Source organism: Podarcis muralis, chromosome 5 (genome assembly GCF_964188315.1).
Source record: "Podarcis muralis chromosome 5, rPodMur119.hap1.1, whole genome shotgun sequence".
Lineage (NCBI taxonomy): Eukaryota > Metazoa > Chordata > Lepidosauria > Squamata > Lacertidae > Podarcis > Podarcis muralis.
In genome coordinates this window covers 31,704,948-31,730,987 of record NC_135659.1, presented here as the reverse complement: position 1 = coordinate 31,730,987, position 26,040 = coordinate 31,704,948, and the positions used below count along the sequence as shown (strand labels likewise).

At 42.5% G+C, this 26,040-nt stretch overlaps 1 protein-coding gene across 1 annotated transcript; it reads left to right on the top strand.

The window, feature by feature from the left end:
- The first annotated feature begins 7,578 nt into the window (after positions 1-7,578).
- Positions 7,579-23,654, top strand: LMO4 (LIM domain only 4). Its single transcript, XM_028732868.2, has 5 exons — positions 7,579-8,429; positions 11,110-11,348; positions 18,356-18,452; positions 18,801-18,956; positions 22,898-23,654. The coding sequence occupies exons 2-5, from the start codon at positions 11,113-11,115 to the stop codon at positions 22,904-22,906; spliced, it is 498 nt and encodes a 165-aa protein (XP_028588701.1). The 5' UTR covers positions 7,579-8,429; positions 11,110-11,112; the 3' UTR covers positions 22,907-23,654.
- The last annotated feature ends 2,386 nt before the right edge of the window (positions 23,655-26,040 follow it).

The window sequence follows — 26,040 nt, the reverse complement described above, 5'->3', positions numbered from 1 at the left end:
ACATGCAGAGGGTCCCTGGAAGAAACCAGCCTCTTTAGGTAGGTCTGGGAATGTCCCCTTCTGAAACCCTGGAGAACTGTTGTCGGTCAGTGTAGTGACACTGAGATAGGTGGAGCAATGGATCTGGCTCAGTTTAGGGATGCATCCTATGTTCCTTGGTATGGATAGAAAGTGATGGGAAAGGATAGCCTGCATATTTTCTGCATTTCTGGTTTCCAGTTAAAAGCATAAGAAAAGGGTCAGTAATAACGGGGGGGGGGGGATAAACAGTAGCAACGCTACTGAAGTGTCTATCACCTCCACCTGCCCCCTGCCCAAAGGACAGATGGTCTTACAAAGATGCAGAGTGATGGAGAAAGCTCCATCTCTTGACCATCTGCCTACGAAGAGCCTCTTAAAGGCACTCCCATGAATCTATATAAAAAGACGCAATATGCATAAATAGAAAAAAGTATTAACCTGAAGCACACTTGTTTAACGCAACATTTTAGTGGTGCTGTCAAAAACATGGAAAAGTAATTTTGCTTTTCCTTATGTTTTTTCAGACACATACTTTTTTATCATATATCCCCCAAAATATTATATTGCATTGATCCAGTTACAGATGGGTAGCCGTGTTGGTCTGCCATAGTCAAAACAAAAAAAATTCCTTCCAGTAGCACCTTAAAGACCAACTAAGTTAGTTCTAGGTATGAGCTTTCGTGTGCATGCACACTTCTGAAGAATTTTTTTTTATATTGCATTGAGCTACTCTTTTGGTCCTGCTGAGGCCACAATTGCAGAAATAAAGGACACCCAAAGGTGGCGCTGTGGTTCAAGTCCACCTATATACTGTATCTATATATATTTATTAGATTGAATTATAATCATTCATTTTCTCGCATTTTCAAAAGGGATAATGTTAGTCTTTGCATCATCACCAACATCATCTGTAAAGAGGTATCTCTGGCTAAAATCTTCCTGCTAACATATGTTAACACATTAACTTTGCAAGTTTCAGGGTACTTTACTGCCTTAGGTACTTGCCAATGCGCTGTGATCACTGATTACTTTCACGTGTCCCTTTACTCTTGTCAGTGGGGCTGTTTTGGTCAATTGTAGGACATGGGAAAACAGTTGTTCTTTGATCATGCCAGGGCAATTGCGGGCTTGGCCGTGTGCATTGCTCCAACCCCTCCCCCAACCATAGAAACCAAACTAAAATTCTCCTGTGATCACTTGCATGCTGATAATGCAATTTCCCTGTCTTGAGCGAGCAAAGGGCCAACTGTTTTCAATTGTCACAAAAGTGGCTCAGAGAAAAGCAGCACCGTGTTGCTTTGATTTATTGGCATGTGAAAGTACTTCTTGCCTGTCAAAAGCAAGACCTTGTTTTTTCTATATTAAGGATAGGCCAGGGGCTCAGTTAAGAGCCACGGGAGCTTCCCATTGGACCCTCAGCACAGCCCCTCATTCCACAGATGCAGCTTACAAGGTACCTCCCTCAGGTGTTTTTTCCTGGCCAAGTTAAGACCACAGGCAAAAAGGATCTTGGACACTCCCCATCCTCGTTCGAACACTGAGAGCTAAACTAGAAGTGGGAGCTGCAGTTCTGCATGTCAGGTCATCACTTGGCTCTACAGAGACTTTAGTGGAGCTGGATATATTTTATACATGTACTAAAGGTAAAGGTAAAGGTAAAGGACCCCTGGACAGCTAAGTCCAGTCAAAGGCGACTATGGGGTTGCGGCGCTCATTTTGTTTCAGGCCGAGGGAGCCAGTGTTTCCAGGTCATGCGGCCAGCATGACTAAACCACTTCTGGTGCAATGGGACACCATGGTGGAAACCAGAGTGCACATTTACCTTCCTGCTACAGCGGTACCTATTTATCTAATTGCGCTGGTGTGGTTTCGAACTGCTAGGTGGGCAGAAGCTGGGACAGAGCAATGTGGATTCGAACTGCCGACCTCCCGATTGGCAAGCCCAAGAGGCTCAGTGGTTTAGACCACAGCACCACCCGCATCCCTTTGCTATAGCAATAGGACAACCCAAGGTTGGCTTATTAAGCCTATGTTAACATTTGGAAACGCTGTGTGGAAAAAGTTCAAGAAAAAACATTTTTTTAATAAGGAGGGGTGAGTGGGGAACTTTAGAGGAGGCAGAGGTGCTTACCTGATATCTTGGAAGTCGTGAGGAGGAAGGGATGGTGCAAAGTGCTATCTCCCCTCCCTCCCCAATAAGAAGCATAGACTCACCTGTCAGGAGGTCAGGTAGGTGCCATCACCCCCGTCTTCTACTGTTTGGTTGGTGATAGTTTTACAGTGTTCAAAATGACTTAGAGGCTTCTTTGAAGTGTGAAGTGATATGTAGATTACCTTACTAAATAATTTAATGTGGGAGCACCAAACCCTTCCTAAAATAAATAAATACCTACCATTAGGCAGAGTGTGGCAGCTTCCTCAGGTGGCAAACAATGGAGTGGGCAGGAGGAAGGGAGTGACACTGAAGGTGTGTGTGCCACAAAGCCATTCCTGTACGCCTCCCCAAGCTATGCTAATTCCCTTTGGTATGAGGGAGAATGCTGCCCTACCAGTTAGTACATGGAATGGGAAGTTGCCATCTTGTCCTTCAGCCTGCGAAGCTACTTTTTAAAACTTTATCTCTCTTCAGCAGTGATCTGGAACTGGAAGCATTGTATAATAATAATATTTGTATACTGTCCTCGCATAAATATTCCCAGTGTGTTTATGTAAAGGGAAAACATTTACTTTACTGAAAATAATTTAAGGCTGATTTTCTGAACAAATGCCCACCCAAAGTAGCTTACAATCAAAACGGAATATAAAAAAACAATATAAAATGCAAACACAGTACAAAATGTAAAACTTTATAAATGTATGTGATGTATGTGATGGCAGCAGCCCCAGGTTTTTAAATGCTGGTCTGCCCCAACTGTGTCCAAAGTGGGGTGGGATTTAAAGGGTATTTGGGCACCAGCCCTCATCCTGCCTGTCTGTCCTGCAAACTAGCTCCTCCAAGGTAAATTTTCTCCTAGCTGGGCTCCTCAAGGTGGCCAGATGCAAAAGAGGAAAGGGCTCCTATACCTTGAGGGGTTGTGCCATAGAATTTCATTAGCTGTACCTGCAAATTCTGTATTCTACACAAATATTAAAGGTGCCAGAGCCTCATCAACTTTTGCATCTGGTCACCCTAGCTCCAATACAACAGGTAAGTAAGTGTTGGGACAGGGTTGCCAACTAACCAAGGAAAGATAAGACACAAAACCAGCCTGTCCTGTCCTTTTAATAGAGGTTTGATACACTGAAATAAGCTGGGTGATGTTTTTCATGGCATCTGCTAAGTGCTATAGCTAAAACTGATGTTAAAGGGGCAAGGAACCAATTAAAAATTTGGCAACCCTAAGCATGGGGTATGTGTGCAGGAGAGACAGGTTAAACACCTCATGTTATGCCCTCAATTTCTCCTCCATCTCTGCTTTGCACACGGGTGAGGTAGATTAGTATTTAAAGCATAGGAAGATCCTTTGGAAAGGATAGTAGCTAAGTGGTTGGGCATCTCTCTTGCATTCACAAAGTCCCAGCTTCAGTCCCCAGCATTTCCAAGTAGGTCTGAAACCCTGTAGAGCTGCTACCAGTCAGAGTAGACTACACTGATCTAGATGAACCAATAGTTTGACTCTTTCTAAGGCAGCTCCCTATGATCTATCACCATTCCCTGTAATTTGGCCCACAGGCTATGAGCTGAACCGTCTAAGAAACTTCTCAAATTGCTCTCCCAGGTTTATGCATTTTATTGCATTTATTATATGTCACTCTGAGCAGATCATTAGCTATAGGATCCTGTTGCCTGTGATATAGAAACATCACACTGAATATACCTACATCCCCCTTACCAATATTTCTTCTTCAGGGGCTGTTTGCTTCTGGCTTTGGTTAAGTATGGGCTTCTACAACTGTCCTTTGCATGGAATTAATATTTCATTTTTCTATTAGAATTTTACGCAACTGGATATTTAATTCCTTTAACTGGGTCCTCGCTCTCTTCAAGTCGGCTCAGTTGTTTGTTTTAAAGAACGATGGTATTGCCTTTTTAAATGGCACAATGCGCTGTTAACTGCCAGCCAGACGTAAAACATATTCCTCTTTTAAAATTTTATGGGGTATTAATAACACTGAGTTACAGTAGCATTAATTTTTAAGCTTGAACTCCCCATTGATTTCAACAAGGAGTACTTAAGAATCAATGGCCACTGCTTTGATGAGAGGGACACGGCTAACTTTTTCTTTTTTACTTTTCCAATCAAAGGATCAAATTTTGTCCTAAGTAGTATACCACATGAAGAGCTGGCAAAGTGTTAAGTGTGTGAGCATAGGACTGAGTCTAAAGTGCTCTCTGAAATTTCTGAGAGAAAAAACAGCCTAGGAGGCCTGACCCTATATTCCTTCAATATCAACATAATCAGTGCTAATACCTCCAGCTGCACTTTGGAGGAGTCCCATTCCATTGACCCCAGCCAGTGTGCCCTGGAGTAAGTGGTTTGAGGATTGCTGCCTTGATGATCTGTACCCTCTTCACTCTCTCCTTCAACAGGAAGAGTTATACTTGTTCATTATCAATAAAGTGGCTTAGAGAAGCCGCTCTAAATACAAATTAACCAAACTCCAACAACGGGGGTGGAGAGAGATGGACATTCAGAGTTAATATAAGTTTGGTAGTTTGGTGATGGAGCTAAATCTTTGCATGCACAAGGCTCTTGGCTTCTCAGTCAAGGAAAACTGGCAAATATCCATTTACCTGACTGCCTATGATAAGAACTGCATCTAGGTAAGCAGACATGAAAGCATTTCAAAAGTTGTTTCTCTTATGTGATAAATAGCTATCATGAAGTATGTGGGCAGTCATTTTTCTAGGTTTATCTGAAAGACTAGGAAATGTTTCTGCCCAAGAATTAAGACAGTCAATTTTCCCTTCGGTAGGTAGCGCTTTCTACATGCCCATGCTGAGAAGCATAGCATGTCTCACAAAAAGGCACATGTGAAGAACCCTAAACTGGCTGTGATTTTCAGAATTGTAGGAGGTGCTGATATGGCCCTCATAAAGTAGAATGTATATAAAATCTGTTTTAAGAGCTGTTTAAAACCAACGCTATCACAGGCACTGTAAAGAATACATAGGTGGCACTATAATTTTATCAGAATGACTACAGTCCAGTTTAGGAAGATAAACATGAAAGGAGAGAGGCTTGCCTGCAAGCTAAATGCAGGAAAAGAGACACTGAAAAGGAGAGTCTATTTTTCCTCTCTCTTTTTTGTAGGGCAAGAGAAGAGTTTCGTTTATACAGCTCTCGTACAAGCACAGATACCAGGGCTGTGAACCGATGCCCACTTGCTTGGGAGCAGCAAATCTCCTCAAACTCACTTCTAAGTAAACATCTAGAGGACTTAAAGGAAAGTAAAAGCCCTTTTCAAAACTGAACTTCCCACTGCAGAGTCAAGTTCTCTGCTTCAGCACTCAGCAGGAAGGTGGAAGGAGTAGTATCGGAAAAGGAGTTATGGAAAATAGTTACAGCGGCGTTTAATGTTGGCTATCGGCACTAATCCTCTTTGGATCTGCCTTAGAGCTTAGCACTGGGGAAAGTCACAGTCCTGTCCAACTTGCAAAACCTGTTGAGCCAACGTCCCTGCTCCAAACCCCTCCATTTGAAACCTCCTATGTGGTGCCACAAAGAGGAAAGATTGGGGAAGGCCAGCAGGGCAAAAGGTGGTAAAAGTGATGCTTTGGAGGCATTCTAGTCGTCCTCAGTTTTACTCAATGCTACCCATCTATCTAGTGCAGTGCAGCACAGCACACATTTGTTTAGACCCAGTAACATCTCCAGTAAGTGAAGGGGAGCAGCAGTTGCTGAACTATTCAGACCAAAGGAGCCAGCATAGAGCAGCCCACTGAATTTGGACTGGGGTTCACCGGTTTGCTCTGCTCCAGGGAAGCTGTGGTCAAATAAATGCAAACACCGTATTTACTTGAATCTAATGCTCACCTTTTCTGGCCAAATTACGCCGAGAAAATTAAGGTGCACATTAGATTTGATGTCACATTTACATTTGCCAGCAAATACTTTTTTGGGTTTCAGGGTTCTGAAAACTGAAGTGCACATTAGATTCAATGGCTCATTAGACCTGAGTAAATACGGCAGGGTTGCCACCTGTCCTGTATAATACAGGATTGTCCTGTATTTCCATGTAAAAAGCTACATCCTGTATCATGGGCGAAGCTGAGATTTTTGTTAGGGGGAGACAGAGCTTTTATTCTGAAGATCACCCACCAAAGTTCTTGAGCTTTTTTAAAAAAATCATGGGTAAAAATATACCACAGCCCCCCAAAAGACGACATTAAAAAGCAGCAAGCTTTCGCTGGGGAAAGGCATCTGCTGGGGGTTGAGGAGTGCAGAACCTCAATTAATTGAGTACAGTACTTTCAATGCTTTTCAGTACAGTATTATTTGTGGATCTTTTTGATAAGGGTTTTGTTCTGTATTTCAGGTATTTTTCTCTCTCTGCCAAGTTAGGGCCATCCTGTTAGGCTGCAACAGATTGTAATGAATTGCTTGGAAGTCACTTCAGGACCAGATTTTTTTTAATTATTAAAGAATATCGTCCACCAACCACCCCATCCTGACTGATTGAATTTATATACCGCCCTATACCCGGAGGTCTCAGGGCGGTCCACGGAACAAAATCAGAATATAAAATCACAAAATGTTCTGTATTTTGCCAGAATAAAGATGATCTACTCGCAGGGTGAGCTTTTTGAAACCTGCAAAGCAACACTCTGCATGAAGGTGGTGGACACTTGACAAGCGAGCGCCCTGATAAAAAGTGAGCATATCGCCACTCTTAATATTTCAAAGTTTCGTCGGGGGTTGTTCCCAGCAAAGGAGAAGCCCTCATGAGGGGATTTCGCCTGTTACTTTTGGGCGAGAAAAAGAGAAAATTTTGTTCTCGCTACCCCCCGTTGCCTTGACGCCCCTGCGCGTTCTGCCCCGAAGTTTAAACTCCCAACGGAATTTAACGGACTCCGCTCCCAAAGGCGCGCGCAGGAGGCGACAGCACAACCTAACCTCATCCTATCACGTCTTCCCCCCACCCTCCTGGCTCGGCTCCCTCAGGTGATTTTAAGTTTCGGAGCTCGCGGCCTGCGACCCTACGCATAGTTTGTGCTTGGGGGGGGGGTTGCGTTCGAGTTTTAAGCGCGTGTTAATAAGTGCTTCTTCTGGTCCCGAAGAAGGGCGCGCAGAAGGACTGGGGCCTTTAATGACAGGAAGGACTGGTAAGCACGGCGGCCAAGGAGGAGATGGTCTGCCGGACGCGGAGCTGAGTGAAGCGGACGACAACGACGTCCTACCCCCTCCTCGCTCGCTCGAGCTTCTGCCGCCCCGCTCGGCTCCCCACCTGACTCGGTTCCCTCCTCCTCCCTCCCCCCAGCCCCGTTCCTTTGTCCTCCCGCTCGCGATTGGCAGGTTTTATTATTCCGCCTCAACAAGCCGCGGGCGGATTGGCCGGCGCGGCTGTGACGCGAGGGGCCGAGCCGCGGAGTAGTTGGGGTTCTGCTCTGTCAGTAACACATGGGCAAGAGCGGCGGAGAGAGGCAGCGAGGAAGGCGCCAGCGGGGAGACGGAGGCCTCCTTTGCGCGCGTCCGGAGACGAGGCAGCGCCGCCCGGGGAGCCGCGGAGGGTCGTGAGAGGAGGAAGGAAGAAGCAGAAGAAGCCGCCGCCTCCTCAGTCGTCGCCGTCGTCTTAACAGCAACAGCCGCGCGCTCCGGCTCCTTCGCTGCCCCACTCTCGGGACTTTCCCCCTGCGCTGGCCGTTGGCGGCGAGAGGCTTTGGAAGCCGCCCGAGCCCCGCGACAGGGAGGTGGCGGCGGGAAAGGGGTGGGGGGAAGCGCGAGCCAGCTCGGAAGTGCGGCCACATCTGCCAAAACTTAACCCAGCTATTGCAGCAGCGGCGGCAGCAGCAGCGAGAGCGGCGTCGGCGCCGCCGCCCGTGCTCGCCTTTTGCAGCAGCAGCAACCACCCAGCTCTGCATCTCCCCTCGAGGGGAAGCAGCGAGAGTAGGACGAAGCAGCAGCAGCAAGGAAGGAAGGAAAGGAGGGCTGGAGCAAACGCTTCCCGGACATTTCCAACACCACCACCACCACCACCTCCTCCTCCCTCCCAGCCCGGGGCTGCTTGCAGTTCCCTGACCCGGACGGAGGGTTGCTGCTCCGCGTAGCCCGGCGAGCGCGCTGGGTTTGCTCCGAATTGGTCCGCCGTCAATCGGGATCGAGCCGGGCCAGCCCACCAGCACCAACCCGCCGGTCTCCCCCTGCGAGAGCTCTCCCGAAGCTACAGCCACGTTGTCCACGGCCTCTTGCACCATAGAGGGGAAACAGGTAAGATCGTGGGCGCGGGAGTGGAGAAAGAGAGCGCTGCTTGGTGGTGCGTTGGTTTCCCCCCTCTTTTGGATGATTGTAGCTGTTTCTCCTTTCCTCTCTCTACCCTCTCCCTCTCCACTTCGTTGCGGTCCGGAGTGGGAAGTAAACACGGCCACCCCCGCCATCGCCTGGATGGGGGGGGGGGGGAGAGAAAGCTGGCTGCACCTCCCGGGAGCCAAGCGGCGGCGGGGCCGCCCGCAGCCCGGCGTAGCGGTACAAAAGGCTGCCTGCTTTGCCCCGCGCTGCTTCTCTCTCTCTCCTACCCCCCCCCCCCCCGCGCCCGGTTCTGCCTGGGAGTCGCGGAGGAGGTGGGAGGAACGGTCGCCCACTTTCTTTGTAGTAAAAAAACCCACTTATTTTGAAACAGTGGCAGGTTTGGAGGAGGAGGAGGAAAGGGAGAAAGAATAATCTTAAGTGAGGCATTTGCTCTCTTCTCTCACTCTCCTTTCTCTTTCTCTCTCTCCCCCCTCTCCTTTTCTCCTCCTTTTTGTTCAGGGGAAATCTGATGAATCAACCTAATTAAAACCAAGCCGTGAATTAAGCATCCATTTTTTTTTTTTTGGTACTACAAATTGCAAGCTCTACGCCTGTCCCTCCCTTGGTCTCCATTAAAATCACCAGAGACGTTGTTAAAAGGAGGGAGGGGGTGTGTGTTTTGCCTCTAGCTGCCAGCTCTCCTTTCTGTTTCATTGCCTCTGTTCCAGGACCTAAATTGCTTGGCTGTGTAATTACCAGAGTAAGCCTATTTAAGTTAAAAGCTTTCCTTCTCTTTCTCTTCCCCCACCCCCCCAACTCCAAATGAAACTTGATGAGGGCCCGTCCTTAGTTATCAAGGGAGTCACTTTCTGGTCAGTCCTCTTGATTCATCTCTTTTAGATTTAATCAGCATTAAGGTATTGCTTGTCCTTAAGAGCTTTAGCTTAATGGGGTTACTGGATGCTTCTGTCAGTGTAGCGTTTCCTTTTATATATAATATTTACCTTTCAACAAAGGCAGGGTGGGTGGGAGCAAGGCAGTGGGGTTTGTGTGGGGTGCTTTTGGTCTTGGAAAGATGGGAAGTAGGTTTAACATACTTTAGGAATCCTTTTTGCTTTTAATCAGAAGTAAGAAATGCAGATTCATATTGCTGGAAATGGTAACAAAAGGCCATTCCATGAGTTAAATGCATCAGAAATCAATTTACATAAAGGTATATGATGCATTCAGAGAAATGCAATGCTAATGGCTTTTAGAGTGGTTCTCTTTCCCAAGTCTCGGGGTTTTTAGTTACAGTCTTAATTGGTGCAGTTCGCAGTCTGGTTTATTGTGTGGTCAACTGAACATATGATCAGGAGTTATTTTGAAGGAAATCCTGTTTTGTTTGGTCCTTTTAATTTTTTTTAAAGTGGCCTATTTTAAGGACCCTGAAGCTTCTGTTGTAACTTAGTTGGGCAACTAAGTGGCAGGAAAAGTTTGCCCTCTCCTCTTCACTCTTTCGCTTCAGAGGTATATGTCTTAGCAAACAGCCAGATGCTTTAGCTTGAGCATGGACAGCTTACAAAGGACAAAGGGAAAACACACTGCTTAATTGGCAGTAAATAACTTGATCTTTTTATAGTGCAAATGACTGAACAGTAGCCTGTTCGACTACTGGATTTGAGGCAGAGCAAATTAATCAGTTTGGAGTAAGCTTTATGAATTGGTTCCATTATTAATCTCCCTGTTGCCCTGCTTGTACAAAGCATTTATTAGAAAGTGAGAAACACACTTGTGGGTTTGCATGTGTGTCTATTTCCACCTCCACCCCTCCCCAAGCAGCACTTTTACAGCCAGCCATGCTAGCTGTTTCCTGAGTGGGGCATGCTTGATTGTTCTGCCTCTCTGCTTTTACGCAAAACTTTTTTTTTTAAGGGCAACAAAGCGCTTAGCATTTAAATTGCTGATCAAGGGCAGATTAGTGAGACAAAAGTAGATGTGTTTGTATAGGAAGTTAACAGGCTTCTGAAAGTTAAGTGATCTATTATTATCCAGTAAAGCGTCCTTTGGGAGGAGGACCCCACTTTCATTTGATCTTTTGAATAAATAAATAAATAAATAAATAGGGACGATCCCGGCTGAGCCCTTGCAGATAACAATAGCATGAAAAGGGAGACCTTGAAAAACTAGTTTCACAACTTTCTCACAGTTTTCTCTGGAGCTTATACTTGCCTCTCCTGTAAAATAGAACCAAACAATCCCCAGAATCATTTGCAGCTGGTGAGCTACAGCTGCGCTCCCCAAGAGTTGTCAGGGATTGTGGCCTCACTCTGGCTGTTTTTTTATGCCATTATCATTTTAGGACTGTGGGGCCCAGCAATTTATATCTGGGAGGGCCATGTAGACTGTGAGACTCCAGGTGTGTGTACTTTCCTGGCAGCAAACAAAGCGGGGGTCACTCTAAGTTTGACAGCAGTATTGCAAGCTAAAACTGTCATTGAGCACCACCAGCCAACTTGGAAGGGGAGGCAGCTAATTAACCCAGAACAAAGGCTCTGAAAAGTAAACAAGTTGCTGCTATTCCCCATCTTTCTTGGGCTGGGAGGGGCAGGTTGCAAGAGCTCTTAGTCTGAGAATCAACCCCTTCATCTCATTTTTCTTTATTTCTTATTCCCTTATCCAGACCATGGTGAACCCAGGCAGCAGCTCGCAGCCTCCCCCGGTCACCAGTGGCTCCCTCTCATGGAAAAGATGTGCAGGCTGCGGGGGGAAGATTGCTGATCGCTTCTTGCTCTATGCCATGGATAGCTATTGGCACAGCCGGTGCCTGAAGTGCTCCTGCTGCCAAGCCCAGCTGGGAGAAATTGGTACGTCCTGCTACACTAAGAGCGGCATGATCCTGTGCAGAAACGACTACATCAGGTGAGAGAGACACAGGGGAAGTTAGGCTGGTTTGCTGGTTTCTTGAATACACGACTCCATACTTTTCCTATGAAGCAGAAGGAACTGCAGGCCAGAAATACCTCTGGTTGCAAGGGGTAGTTCAAAACTAGAAGCCTGATTTAATGAAACAATCCTTTTCCTGGATTACAGTAGAAAACTTTGGTAGATGGCTCAAGGAGAGGTGTGGTAGAATAAAACTCCTAAAGTGACCCTAAACTTTTAAGAGAAAAGTCCTGGTTTAAAACAGTTATCTGCCCAAAGCTACTATGGTAGTGGGGCAGAAGGACGCTTGTTTGGAACCTAATGGGGTGAGAGCAAGCATAGAGTTTGCTAGAACAGTGGTGGGAAGAGGCTAAAACAGTGAGAGAGCTACTCTTTCAGTATCTGATTTATTATATTATTATTTGCATAAGCACCTTTAAATGAAAATGGAATGACTCATTCTCTGTATTCATTGTGAAAGAGTTGATTAATTGTTGGAGGGACTGTGACCGTCTCCTGTGCCAAACTCTGTACACCCAACACAGTGGTAATACATGCTTTCCTATTGCTGTGGAGCATATCTTTCAGTATAAAAGTGAACATGTGCATGGTTTGATCAATGTTTAAAATATTTCTTATTGCATCCAGTATTCTGCATCTCCTCCACTTTGCATAACAAAAATGTGTTTGTTTCTTCTCCCCACCCCCACTAGTTTTAGAGCAATTAATAGAAAGAATTTAAGAGGTCCAGGTGCCCATTCAATCTTTTCAGGTGAACTCAAGCTCCTTTAAACTCATTTTGAAAGAAGGCATTTTGAAGGATTACACATTTAATTTGAGTAAATGACTTGATAGACTGATGCACATGAATGCTTTAAGGAGGTGTTCTAGTTCAGCAACCAGTAATTAAACAGCCCCCTCCCACCTTCTTTGGCATATAAAGAATGTGAGGTAAAGGCATATGGAGTTTTTTTCTAGATAGTCTTGATTTTCATACTTAGAATAGATTTGAAAAAGTATCCCAGTTCTTGGAAGGAGTGAGCAAGCTTTAGTGGTTAAAATAATCTCTTTGTGCCTATTTTCAAATACTTAGTTATAAATATTTTGAGCCGATTTCTTCTGGAATTTGTACATTTAACTATGTGACAACTCTAAGTTGCATACTAAATATTACTTTGTTCTGATTCTGGAGGCAACAGCATTTTGAATCGGTGACACCAATAAGGAGACCCTTTCTTGTTCTGATAATGGCTCTTCTTTATGCTAGCACCTTCAATCAGCTAAATAGAATACAGAAAACAAAATGGCAATAGAAAGGTTTTAAGGGATTGCAGCATTCATTTTGCTAAGTGTGTGGATTTTTAAAGTAAATGCTTGAAAATCAGTGTGTGCAGGCTTACAGCGATGCGTTCTTGATCCCTGTCCGAAGCAACTGCATAAGCGAGACAGAATTCTAATTAAATAGAGCAGAACGGTTAGAAAAAGAGGTTTGTTTGAAGTGGAAAAATTGACACTACTGTTCAGATTCAATGAACAGTACAGATTTCGTCTCTCTCTACTAAAACCATCAAACAAACCTCTTCTGATCACTACTAATTAAAAAGAGAAGTTGTCTACTGTACCCCTAAGGCAAGTTCAGGCCAGCTTATTGGAATCTCTGCCTCAGGTTTTTGTGTGGCCAAAACTTATTACAGTTTTAATATAGGCTATTATAAATAGGGTGCTTTATCAGATGGTAAATTTGAACTGATTTTATTCCATCAGTCTGACTCTTCACTAGAACTGAATAGCTTGTCCAATAAAATATGGATACTTGAGTGTGCACTTCTGGAAGCTTATTTGTTCCATAGGACAAAGGTCTACTGACCCAAGTACATAAAGTTCCAGCATTTTCATCTGTGACCCTGATGACTCAGACATAAGTAGCTACATGTCCTAATCTACTAACAAACAAGATGCTACCATTTTACAAGTGCTCTTCAGTGTGTGTGGTTTTTATTGAGGATCATGTAGGAAAATATATAGAAATAAGTCGTGATTTTGTTCTTTTGACTACTTGCAGAAATTAAGTTGATCTTAATGGGACTTTCAATGAGATGTTTGTCGTAAAGCTTAGAGACAAATTGATCATTCAGCCTCTGAGGTGATAGGGACTGACTGATTGAAGTCTCTTCATAGGACAAGACAACTGGTTTTGTTTTTTTAAACCACCACTATGGGCCTCTACAACTAAATCTGGGTAGTGGCTTTACCAAACCAGCCTTACCTTATCTAAGGATTGCCACAGATTTTATTGGCAGGAGAGGGCTGTGGGGTGTTCATGTAAGTAAAAGGATGGCAATACATTGACTCTTCTCTGACCCCTTAACTCACAACCATAGTACCCTAAGCAAAAGAAGAATTTATTTGGAAGGGAGAAGGGTGATGGGCAGCCCTCCCAGCTATGAGATTCTAGATAAAGCAGCAGCGTGGCAGTGAATCTGCACAATTAAGAGCTTTAATTAGTGTCTCCTCCATTTTCTCTTAGTTCTGATAGGTTTTATCTAATGAGATCTCGTCCCTGGCTTAGATCTGCCTGGAATGACGTGTCCAAAATGAATGAGAGCTGTGTCGCAAACAAAACATTTAATTAACAAAATTGGCCTTGGAGAGAGCAAGAGAGAATAGGCTGGGGGGGTGGTTGAAAGAGGTGGTGGGGAGGGAGAAACAAACTAGGCTTTTCTTAAAGGGCTAGTGCTGCTCGAGAACTCTTTCTGTACAAATGTCTATTTAATATGATTATAATCTCTTATATCCCACCTGGTGTTTGCTACTGAGGTGGCAGTGGAAATATATTTTTGGGGGGGGGGCCAGGTGAGGAGCATATAGCCTTGGCTAGATCATGAGAGCATGGTCACCCCCCCAAAAAAAAAAGTGTTCGTGGCACTGTGCTTGACATGCCGGGCGGCAAGCACCTGATTCCCATTCCAACAGGCAAAAGATGTTCTCTGTTCTCCTTGCTGCTCATTGCCATTCACGTGGGCTGTCTGTCCACAGTATGAGCCATTTGAGGAGGGGAGGAAAGGGAGGGAGCAGCCAGGCAACGAGTTCATTTTTCTGGTAATCAACAGCAAGCTGCTATATTCAGGGAATGCTGTCCCTTTAATTGAACAGGCTAGGTAATTAAATGGCATTTTTCCAATAGGACGTGCTAGGTAAATCTAATAGTTGGTTATTTAATATCACTTTGAAGTCTGCCCACTCAAGCACAATGACAGCACAGGAGCATGTGAACTATTAGCTTGGAAAAAAAATCCAGGATCTCAAAAATTAATTAAATCGCATGCAATTTAGGGGGAACGTTTATCTTGATTTGTCATAACAGAATTAATTCAAGGCCTCCAATTCACTTGGGGGCAGATCTGTTACTCTGAATTAACCAAGCGTAATTTGGCTGATATTTTTTCCTCTCTCTTCCCCCCTTCTCTCTCCCTCTCCCTCTAATGCAGCACTTGCACAGCCGCCTTCCTCCCCCTTAAGTATCAATAGCTTCTGGTGCTTTTAAGGTGCTTGGGCTGTAGTTATGCTGAAGTACCTTTAATGGACTTGGCTGTAGGCATAATTTTTTTGCGTAGCCTTTGTTACATCTGATACAGCTGGCACAGAATTTGGATCCGGTATAGGAAATCTGATGGAAAACCAATTGCTTCTGGATCAGTAGCTTTGGATGTGCTTTTCTTTCAGCTAGGAAGTTTGGATGCTTCTGGGTACAGATATGTCGCGCCCCCCTCCCTTCTCCTCCTCTCTCTCCTCTCCCCACCCCTTTCAGGTGCAAGGGGAAAATTGAACTGCGGGACTGGCAATGCAAAACTCTTTGTGGTGCAGAGCTGTTTGCTTTCCACAGCATGGTAAAAATCCCCACACTGCACCTTACTTTTCTGTAATTTATTTTAAAAGTGTTCCAGTTGAATAAATAGAAATTTTCAGCTAGCCCCCCACCCCACATCCTCTTGTTCCCATCTCATCACCTCTGTCCGCTTCTAAAGGTTTTGAATGAGGAAGAGAGTTGGGATTAATTTAAGGTGGCATTACATAATGCTGCAAAATGTAGGACCTTTCATCCATATATGGAACATCTCAGTGTTGGTGATTGATTGTGTTGCCCAAATGTTGAAATATTAACAACCTCTTTGGACTCCAAGACCCAAAGAGAGGAAACTGAAACCACTTCTGTCATCGCAATTAAAGAGTCCCCTGGCTTTAATTAGCCTGACCTGGGGTATCTCTCCCCCATTGCTGGAGTTAAAGAGAAAAGAGCCCATTAAAGTCCAGTCTGAGACCGATAGTTACTTAATTGAGCACCTAAAGCCTCCAGCCTTTTAAATTAAATACTGTCCTGGACAGTCTCCCTGATTAGCTAATTAACTCTCCTCTCTCACAGAACCCATATAAAAACAACTTTTCAGGATGAGGGTAGTTAACAATGATTGTCTTCCTCCATGGTGAAACAAAAATTATCTGAAGCTTCTGATAAAGTGCCGCAAAATAAGAGTATTCTCATTAGTAGGAAAGAAAAGAAAAGCATCTAAAAAAAGTAACGGGCAAAGTCCTGGACATTTGCTTCAGTAGTAGCCTAACCCTGCAGATTACGTAGACTGCCTTAAGTTAGTTTTGGCTGTGACTTCCAAAAATTCAAATTCTTTTAGAACGAGGCTGGCTGTGTGTGTGTGTGTGTGTGTGTGTGTGTGTTTAAAATGATGTACAAGTAGCTTTTGGGATTACATTTTTGACTTGCAATTATTAAAATTTAATTTAGATGCGCAACCACCATTGCTCAGGAAAGTTTGTATGATACACACATACTTTATGAAGAGAATGTGTCACAGTTAAAGCAGCATGACTAAAAATGATTTTTAAATTGTGTGGTGCGTTTGAAATCCTCGCCTCTTCCACAGGAGGCTGTGAAAGATGGCTTTTTTTCTGTCTTGCCTCCTTTAAAAGAGGGGTGTGTGCCTGTGTGTACTTCTGGGAGGAGAATATTCAGCTATGAGATCTTCCTTTTGCCATTCTAGAAAAGCTTCCGTTGTAATTTTTGCTGCCACTTTAGTCACAGTTCTGCAGATGGACCTAAATATGCCTTTCTCGCTGCCTCTTTAAATGACTTCCTTCTAGAATGTTGCGACTGATAATGGGGAGTGGTGGAAAGAATACACATAGTGAAGCTCTCAGTGAAATCGGTTGTCCTTGTAAATAGTTTGAAGTGGTCCTCCTGATCCAGCAGATACTAGAATAGCATCCATCTACTTTTTTTTCTGGATGGTTCAGCCCTTTTTAGGCTGGAGGTCTTGGCAGTATATTAGTTCAGCTTTCCCTTTGTACCCATTCTGACTCGCAAGAAAGTGTCAGTGTGTTGCGGATCTCAGACTAATTAGTTTTGAAATGGAGTTTTGATTGAACTCTTCAAATCGATGCTGCTGCAAAATTTGTTTCTCAGGCTTCCTATTAAAAGCCATCTTAAGGGGCAGTTTTACTACTCTCCCTGTCGTTCAGTCGATACATTTAATACCAACTTACAGGCTATTTTCAATAAAGTGGCGACAGCAAATTAGTAGTTTGAACATGACAAGCCTCCCTCTGCAAGCACTGATTCTGGAAAACTCAAAGCAATTATTTTCGTCCCCCCTCCTTGATACGGAGGCACGCAGCAAACATTCAGATCACAGCATTTTCAGTAGTAACGCGTCCTCCAGACTGATACACAAGCACGAATGTATGACTTTACTATTGGGCAAAAAAGGCAATGGAAATAATTAATATTATGACACCAGTACATTTATTTTATAGTTGCTATTGCACTCTCCCCCCCCCCCAAAGCACCCAAATCTTAAGCCATGGGAGGGGGAGCCTGCCAGCTAGTTCACATTCTTCCTTCGCTATGAGATGGTCCATCATTGTAATAGCTGTGGGTGCAGTGAGAAACTGCAGAAAAGCAAACAAGAGAGAAAAAAGCCATTTTTAAAATTCTAGCATACATATTCTGTAAAAGTGGGAGATCAATATTCATTAAAGTATTGTAGCTCAAATCAGTATGTTGTGCCTTTAAATGCATTAGAAGAATTGTGTATATTTTCCTTCAGTCCTTCCCCCCCCCTCCTTCCTCTGCGTTCCCTCTTCTCTCCCCCCCCCCCCCACCCCCATGGCAGATGTTGTGGTCTCATTTGATTGCATAGGAAAACTGCAGTGATACAGCAAACACCCAGAGAGATATGATGACAAATGGGTCCAGATCCCGGTAAATTACTTTCTGCTCAAATCGAAATTTCATTCAGTTTGTTGCTAGCAGAGATGAAGTAATCTAAATTGTGGACTCAGGAGCAGATAGAGGGAAGTTGGAGCAAGCATTTCATTATCAAGAGAGAGAGAGAAGGTTAGGATGAAAGAGATGAGCAGAGGCAAATCTAAAGTGTTGACACCATGATTGAAAAGGTTAACCCATACACATTATATATCAACCTGGATAGCCGAGAGTTTCTAATGGAAACTCTGCCCTGCTGGAGGTTTACTGGAGTTTCAATACACTGAGCATGATGTCGTCTTAGATATACAATCAAATCCTCTTAACCCTTTTGATGACTCATCTCTCAAGATATGATTAAAGTACAAAAAAGTTCTTCATATAATTTCAAGGACACAATGCATTTAAACTCCAGTCATGAATTCTGTCCCTTTTTTTATGACAAACCCAGTAATCTGATAAAAAGTGTTGTACAGAATTGGTTTGTGTTGCTGAATGCAAGTTAATATTTTATTAGATCCTGTGCTTCCAAGTCTTGAGAGGTCTAGGGTGCTCCTGTGGCAATTTGGCTTGTGTTGCAGTCTCTTAAATTATCACGCCCCAAAGTATGTAAACAAGCTTCAGGGGTGGATTTTGACAAGTTGAAATGGCTCTTTCAGAACTGGCTTCTTGATTCACAAGTGACTCAGGTGGGGGGAGAAAATAATAAGCATCACCTTTTTGTTTTCAGGTTATTTGGAAATAGCGGCGCTTGCAGTGCTTGTGGGCAGTCAATTCCTGCTAGTGAGCTGGTTATGAGAGCACAAGGGAATGTCTATCATCTTAAGGTAGGAAAAAATTGTCTTTCTGACACTGTCCCCGCCCTCTACCCCCAAATATTGCAGCACCTGTGCACAGATCTATATTGGAATAAAAGCAGCGCAGCGTCTCCTCTAAATTCGTAAAACGGGCTTAGTCATAAATGGAAAGGCTTTTGAAGTTGCGTATGTTGTCCTAGTGATTAGTTGTGCTGCAGGTCTGAACACACTATTGGGTTCCAACAGGTGCAGCTTCCTGTATTTGGCCAAAGTCCCATATATCCCTTAACTTTGCTGTAATTCAGATTATAATATTTTTTTGGCGTTTTTAATGCCCTCCCTCCAGTTTTAACTTTGCCTTTTGTTCACCCATTTCAGTGTTTTACGTGCTCTACCTGCCGGAATCGCCTGGTCCCTGGAGACAGGTTTCACTACATCAATGGCAGTTTATTCTGCGAACATGATAGACCTACAGCCCTCATCAATGGTCATTTGAATTCACTTCAGAGCAATCCACTACTGCCAGACCAGAAGGTGAATATTGAACAATTGCTAATGGACCTTATTAGAGTTAAAACAAGATTAATACATTTTTCAGCCTACTACTGAATATCTTTCAAATGGCTTTACACGATGGAATGTAGTGAAGGGGGTAAAGTTCCAAACATTGAGGTGCTTGAATTGTGAAGTGACTCCAGTTTAATTTGGGTCAAGCCTCTGTGTGTGTGTGTGTGTGTGTGTGTGTGTGTGTGTTTGCATTTGCCAAAACAATTCTGGCCGTCAAGAAGACTTGTGGGATACAATCTGGATCTGTCTTAACAAGTGCATGTACTTAACTGTAGCATTCTAGAGTCAGATAAGCTAATGGCACAGTAGTGGTTTGTAGAATCATTGCAGTAGCATTAGAAAAATAGTTACATTACTTGGTTCAGTTAGAGTTGGCTTGATTTTCAAGAAAAATGCTTTACTTTCTGTTAGCACCATTTGTTCATGTCCGTTATGTCTCTAGTTTTTGGTGTTAAAGTGTAATATGGCTTACTCACTAGCAAAGTAGGGAACAGTTTTAATCAACAGTTGTCCTGTACCTCTGCTGTAACTGGACAGTTTTTAGATCTATTTTAATCTCCCTAATAAGTCCCATAGCTATGCAAGTGAGTGCATTTTGATAACTGCTATGCCTAATTTATAATAATTACTGTCAACCTTCAGTTAAGGGACTGTTCATTCCACACTGGTCCAGAAAACACTGAATGCACAAGTCTTGCACATAATTTTATTCACATCATATTTCATACTGATTATGTATTGATGACATTGATTCATTTACTCTTTACAGCGCCACTTGCATGGATATTAAATCTTATTGACCACAGATGAATTTTAATTTCAGATTGGTGATGGATTTTTCCATCAGCTCTGATAGTATATTTGACTTTTTCATCATTAACCCAGGCAATCACACAGCACTGAGTTATTGCATTGAAACAAAGTGCACACTTCACTTGGTAATTCTTTATGGATTTACAATAGGGACTTCATTAATGTCTGTTCCAAGGATAGCAAAAATAACATTTATCTGTTAGTAGGAATTTTGAAGATAAAGTCTTTTTTATAAAAAGAAAGAAAGAAAAAAGAAACGAACGAAGCAACCTTTGGGCAACTTATGAAGTCTGCAGCATCAGGGAATCTTTAGAGGCTTAATATGTTCAGAAGAACATGAACTTGCCCCTTAATAGGGGTGCATTGCTATAAGTACGTGTATTCTAGAAAGCTGCCCTAAATTTAATAGTGACCAAGTGTGTTGTATGTTAGATGTAGTTAAGGACTCTCATGCGTTCTATACTCCCAATAAAAGTCCTACTGAGTTCAGTAGGGCTTATTCCTGTGTGAGTGAGTTTAGGAGGACTGCCTTCTTTAAATATTGTTTTGGAATCCCCTATAGGCCAGGTGCTATCCTCAAGTCCCTGTTTCTGAATAACTGTTTAAAATATAGGGAATACTTCTTGCATCTAGTTCAGCTTTTTTGTGTATCCGTTTGCTTTGTGCATGCAGTAAAAGTTTAATATGCTTTATGGTGCCTTTGTTCTTGCTGTGCTTCAGCAAAAGTAATACTAATGTTGGCAGTTACAGAGGAAAGATAAGTGTGGAATAGAAACAGGGATTCAGGGGCTGCAAAGCTGTATTCATCCTACATGTAACTCTTTGTGCAGGAAGACTTCAATAAGAACAGTGCCTGGATTCTGTGGCTATTAACTGCATAGCTACAGTATGTTAAAGAGGGAGGCAAAGAGGTGCTGAGAAAGATGCAGGGAGGGATGGACGACAAAGTGATGTTCTCAGCGGGTGACACTAATATGGCCTAGTGAGTGGCTTATCAGTGCCACAAGTGGGGTTGTGTGAGGGTGGTGTACTATAAGTTAAGCCCAATTTTCATGGCTGAAGTTTAATAGGATTCTAGAGTCCGGGAAGAAAGCGGATTGTGCGCTTTTTTAGCACTGCATATTTTTGGGTTACTAATCTATGCATTACTCGGAGGGAAAAGTTAGAATTCTCAGTCCAGTAAGCTTGTTCTGCTAGCACCACAGAAAGCCCTTCACAAATGAAGCTGTTGTGTGTGCTTGTCCTGTGTTACTTGCTCCAACCCCTCTTCCACACTCCATTTTTAGCCTCTTCCTTTGGCTTCCCTATCATTTGAATTGTAACTCGTTGGACAATGAGTGCTTCTGATCTCTGCTGTTTACAGTACCCAGCACAGCCTTGTTGCTTTAGTAAACGTTAAGGGGAGCCCAAATGCAGTCCTGCTGTAGCACCCTATATATTCCACCTAATGAAATAGTAGCCCATACTCTGCTTTGCTCATTGGCATTTTATTGGTGATGGACAACCTGAAGGCGGCCAAGCAAACTCTGGAATTACATTGATTGCATTGTGATTTGTTTGCTCTGGCCCGGGTTAGTATCATTTCTGCATGATGGCCAGGAGTTGATGTTGCCCTAATAAGCTGGTTCCAGAGTCCTTCTTTATTTCAGAAGACATCAACTCCATCCAGCAGGGATGGGAAGCCTGTAGCCTCCAGCATGAACCACTTCTTAAACCATATCCTTACTATCATAAACAAAATATTGTACTACCACCCCCAACTATGGACAGTAAAATACCCCCCCCCCAAAAAAGCTGGGTGCTTGATGGAAGTTTATGATGTCCTGTGCAGATTTTGTCACTTTGTAGCTGAGGAATGTTGTCTAAAAGCTCATCGAGTTTCTTTCCTACTCCCTACCCTTAAAACCCTTTTCACAAGGTATAAGTTTTCCTTTCATTGGCGATGATCAGAGCATTTGCTTGGCTCTAGCTCCTATACTTTTAAATAAAGCATGAGTTAGGTTACGTTTTGCTATTCTGTCTGTTGCAGAGAATCTTCTAGTTTACATATCGCTCAACAATTCCCTTGTACTTACATAATTGGTATTGTCTCTGTCCATAGTAGAGGACACTTGATGCTCATTTATTAAATATGCTTGCTGGCTGCTCCCTAATCTTTGTTCTGGACAGACAAATTACCTTTCTCACACTGAGCATCAGCTCTGGGGAATTAAACCTCCAAGCTTCCACCACTTTAATTAGCTTGAAAGTGGGGGGTTGCAGTTACTAATAGACCTCAGGCTTTTAGTAACTTGGGGAAAGGGTAAAAAAAAACAAAAAACTTCCTAGGAAGCTCAAAATGTCATTTAAAAACCATAAAAATCTAATATATTATTTCATTTTGGTAATTGCAAACAGATTGCATTTGAAGACTGTCGATCGTTTCTACTTTATCCATGGAAGTTAGATTTCTGTCGAGCTAGGCATTTTTAATTATCACAATTCATTAACACATCACTGTGGAGGCACATGTTTGACTTCGTATATTACAGAGTTTATGTAACGTTAACTAACATAGCAGATGAGGAATCTTAAATGGGAGGAAAATATTCCAAAATGTCTATATTTAGCTTTTGTGCTATGCAGCATGCTAACTAGCGTTGCCTAGGGGAGGGTATCTTATTTGCTTTAGACAGAATTTTTCCTAATTTAGAAGATCACTTTACTTTGTGTGCTTCAAAGGCAAGGCGTGTCATTTCATCCCTGTCCAAGGGAAATGCATCTTTTATAAAAGAAAAAAAGTAACTGTAGGATTTCCCATCAGAAGCTTCTATCCTTCCTTTGTGATAAATGTATCTTGCTGCTGTCAAAACTTAAAGGATATTATTATTATTCTTATTATTATATTATTATTATTACATTTTAAGTGTGGTCTGTTTTGTTTTTCCCCTGTTTGAACTCTTCAGGGACTTGGATAAGTATTGCAGAAAACCTTTAATTGAGTTGCAGTTGGAAAGTAATTTAATAAGATAAGCAAATAAGGAGAATGCGAAACCAGTCACACTTGACTCAAATCAAGCATTTTAGCTAAGATGCCCATTTTTATTTCCTTGCAGGTCTGCTAAAAGGTCAGAGTACTGCAGAATGCGTGCCTTCATCTCAAACTTTGTTCATCACAGATGGATCCCATGTCTCCAGTAGACAAGTCACCTTTGTAGCTAGCATCAATGCCAGCTCCATGCCATTGCACCTTCTTTACTCTTGGTTGCCCTTCCCACATTTATTGGTGTATTAAAATGACTGAAAATGAACATTAAGGACTCCATGAATCTGGGCTATTGGGAGACTGTAGAGGAAATGGAGAAAAATGTCCACCAGAAGAGAACAACTTTGGGTGGGGAGGGAGTGGGGAAAATGACTAATGAAGCTAATTAAGATAAGCTTTTGAGTCTGCTTTCTACCCTCATTAACAATTAGCAGGGCACTGGTCAGAATTTGTACCCTGTGTTTTACCTTAACAACATTCTCTTTGCTCTTTGTATATTTAAGTGTTGTAAGGAAATGTGTTTCAAAACTCAAAACATGAGATAAAGGAAAGATGGGGCTCTTGTGATATTCTATCACAAACACTTTTATTGTATCTCTGTAAAATACAATGTATGTATGCATGTAAGTGTTTTTTTTTTGTCCTAATGTTGCTACTTCCCATGACACAAAAAAGAAAAAAAATCAAGCTCATAGCAGCTACTGTGTAGAAATTTTCACCTACTCCTAATTTGCTGAATGAAGAAGAAGAAAACTTTTATTTGTGATACTTTCAGAGACATTTGCTCTAGTATGGTGTATTTAAATAATAAAAACATAAAATGAAAATACTTGTAATTGAGTGTGACTTCAGTGCACTATAATAATAATAATATAGCAGACTTCCATTCAGAAATGAATTCTTATGCAGCTTTTAACTTTAGAATCTGTTTTTTCTGCTTTCTAATGGGTTTATGAAAATAAGGAATGCATTTAACTCTACAGAATAGGTGACTTTTGGCAATGGTACAGAACTCAAAAGTATTGCTGAGTGTTTCAGATATGCAGATAACAGCAACATTAAACCTGTATTGTGATTCATTTTTTGCTCTCATCAGCTAAGTCGTCTAGGCTTTGTAAACAACAGGAAGTGTATATTTCCTAACACTATTGCATCGCTCTGTATACAGTGCAGTCATGTGGTTTGTCAAGCTAAAAACTCTCCAGTGTTTTGAAGACTCTTTTAAAACTTTGGTAATGACACAGCACATGTTCAGGCAGAATTTTCACTTCACTTTAAACCTTTCTGTATTATTATGACTGGTGTTTGGGAGTGGCCAATCAGTTTTGTTCCGGCTATAGGCCTTTTGATTGTACTGTTGCGAAGTGCTGCACAACTCTTCTGATAAATTTTATTAAATGGTCTGCCCTGGAAGGTGAGGTACGCAGAGCCCTTGCATTGTATCCAGTTAACCTGACACGTTACACAACGTTTGCAGGCATGGGATGCTATCCAAGAGCACAGGCTGGTATACAATATTCATGGCAAGGAATACACAAACCTCATGTAATTGAGATTATGCATGTAAACGAACAAACAACCCTTTTGGACAATAAGGCTTTTAAATTGGATGATTATAATATAATTAATAATATCATACGGCATAAAAATTGGAAATAGTTAACACCATAAGATTGCCGTGAAGATAGAAAATATTTTAAGTAATGGCATTATGTACAACTAAGGAAGTTCAAAGTTATGCCAGGTTATAGTATAGTATAGTTCGGTCCCTTCCTCAAGTTGTCCCTGTTGCAGCCTTTTAAATGTCTCCCCTAGAAGTCACTAGTTTGGCTTACCTGGGGTCAGGAAAGTCACCTCTAGCAGGCAAGGACTTACTCAGGATTGGCTTGGTGAGTATACCCACCCAGTGAGACTAAGTTATATAATGAATTGTTCATAAAAAGATGGGAGTCTCAGAACAGTATTCAGTTCGATAATACAGCAGCTGATTTCCTGGAACATTGGACAATTCTTCCACATGGGAATTTCTGCGCTATGACAGAGTTAAGCATATATGGAGGATCTCTTTCATTATGGAAATAATGGATAGTTTTGGAGCCTTAGTAGGAAGTCCGAATGGAAGATGCAACATGCACAGTTCTGGATCTTGACTAAATGCCACTGACACATGCATCCTCCAACCTGCAGGAATAAGCAGGATTTCCCTGTGGGAAGCTAACTTCTGTGAGTTGCAGTCTAGTAGTTTGAACGATGGTGCTGTGCCTTATCTTAGTGTGCTTAAGGGAGCTTTGTGTGAACCTGATCCATGCAAGCTGAGGAACACCACTGAAATTAATGTGGATGTCCTAAACACACTATCGATAGTCTTTGAAGCGAGAAATGCCCATCCATTCTACTGCTAGCTGGGAAACTGGTGTGTATGTATTCTTCAGATCTTGGGCAAAAATACAAAGGCAGAGAAGATTATATCAAAATTAAAGTACACATTTTAAAGTAATGGTTTCATTTGCTGGAGTGCCCGTCAATGCTTTGGTCTGGTTCAGTTGTAATATCAAACCATTTGTTTGTTCATGAATGAAATTTGATTGCCTTCCACCCTTTGTGCTTTTGCTGACTTCTAGTTTTGTAGCAAACCTCAACGTGTCATTATATATATATACACTGGGAAAACGTGAGTTGTCTCTAACTTTAGTCCTCCTCAAAGTAGACCCCTTGACATTAAAGGGCAGGCCTAACTTAGACATATCAATTTCAGTGGTCTTCTCTGACGAAATGTAGTTGCATAGATCCACAACCTTCCAACCCTGTTTTGCTGCATTCGGATGTTACAATCTGCCTCTCGGTTGGAAATTGGGACATTGTGGGGCGGCGGGGGGGATTGTGATCCTGTGACTCCTTTGTGTTCCATCAAACAACCAGGTCTCAAACAAACAAATAAGCAGTTTGCTGTCTTAATATGCATAGGAAGGACTTGTCTGTCTGTCTCTCCATTTTACTAAACAAAAATTTCTGTGTCACTTCCTGAAAACCTGAGGACCAAGCAATGAAATACAAAGCCATTTTAGATTATGCCGCAGAGGTGAACCCTAACAATGTTTGAGCCAATGGGTCCTTTGAATTATGCTGTCTGAATTCTTTTGAGAAGATCTTCTGAGACATAGGAGTATAAAGCTTCCGTATTAGTGCTGTTGTAGATATCCTTTTAAAATTCAT

Excerpts from the sequence above, each read along its gene's own strand:
- LMO4 (XM_028732868.2), top strand. The coding sequence starts at position 11,113 with ATGGTGAACCCAGGCAGCAGCTCGCAGCCTCCCCCGGTCACCAGTGGC. Across the intron at positions 11,349-18,355 it reads TGCAGAAACGACTACATCAG|GTTATTTGGAAATAGCGGCG; the intron begins GTGAGAGAGACA and ends TTTTGTTTTCAG. Across the intron at positions 18,453-18,800 it reads GGAATGTCTATCATCTTAAG|TGTTTTACGTGCTCTACCTG; the intron begins GTAGGAAAAAAT and ends CACCCATTTCAG.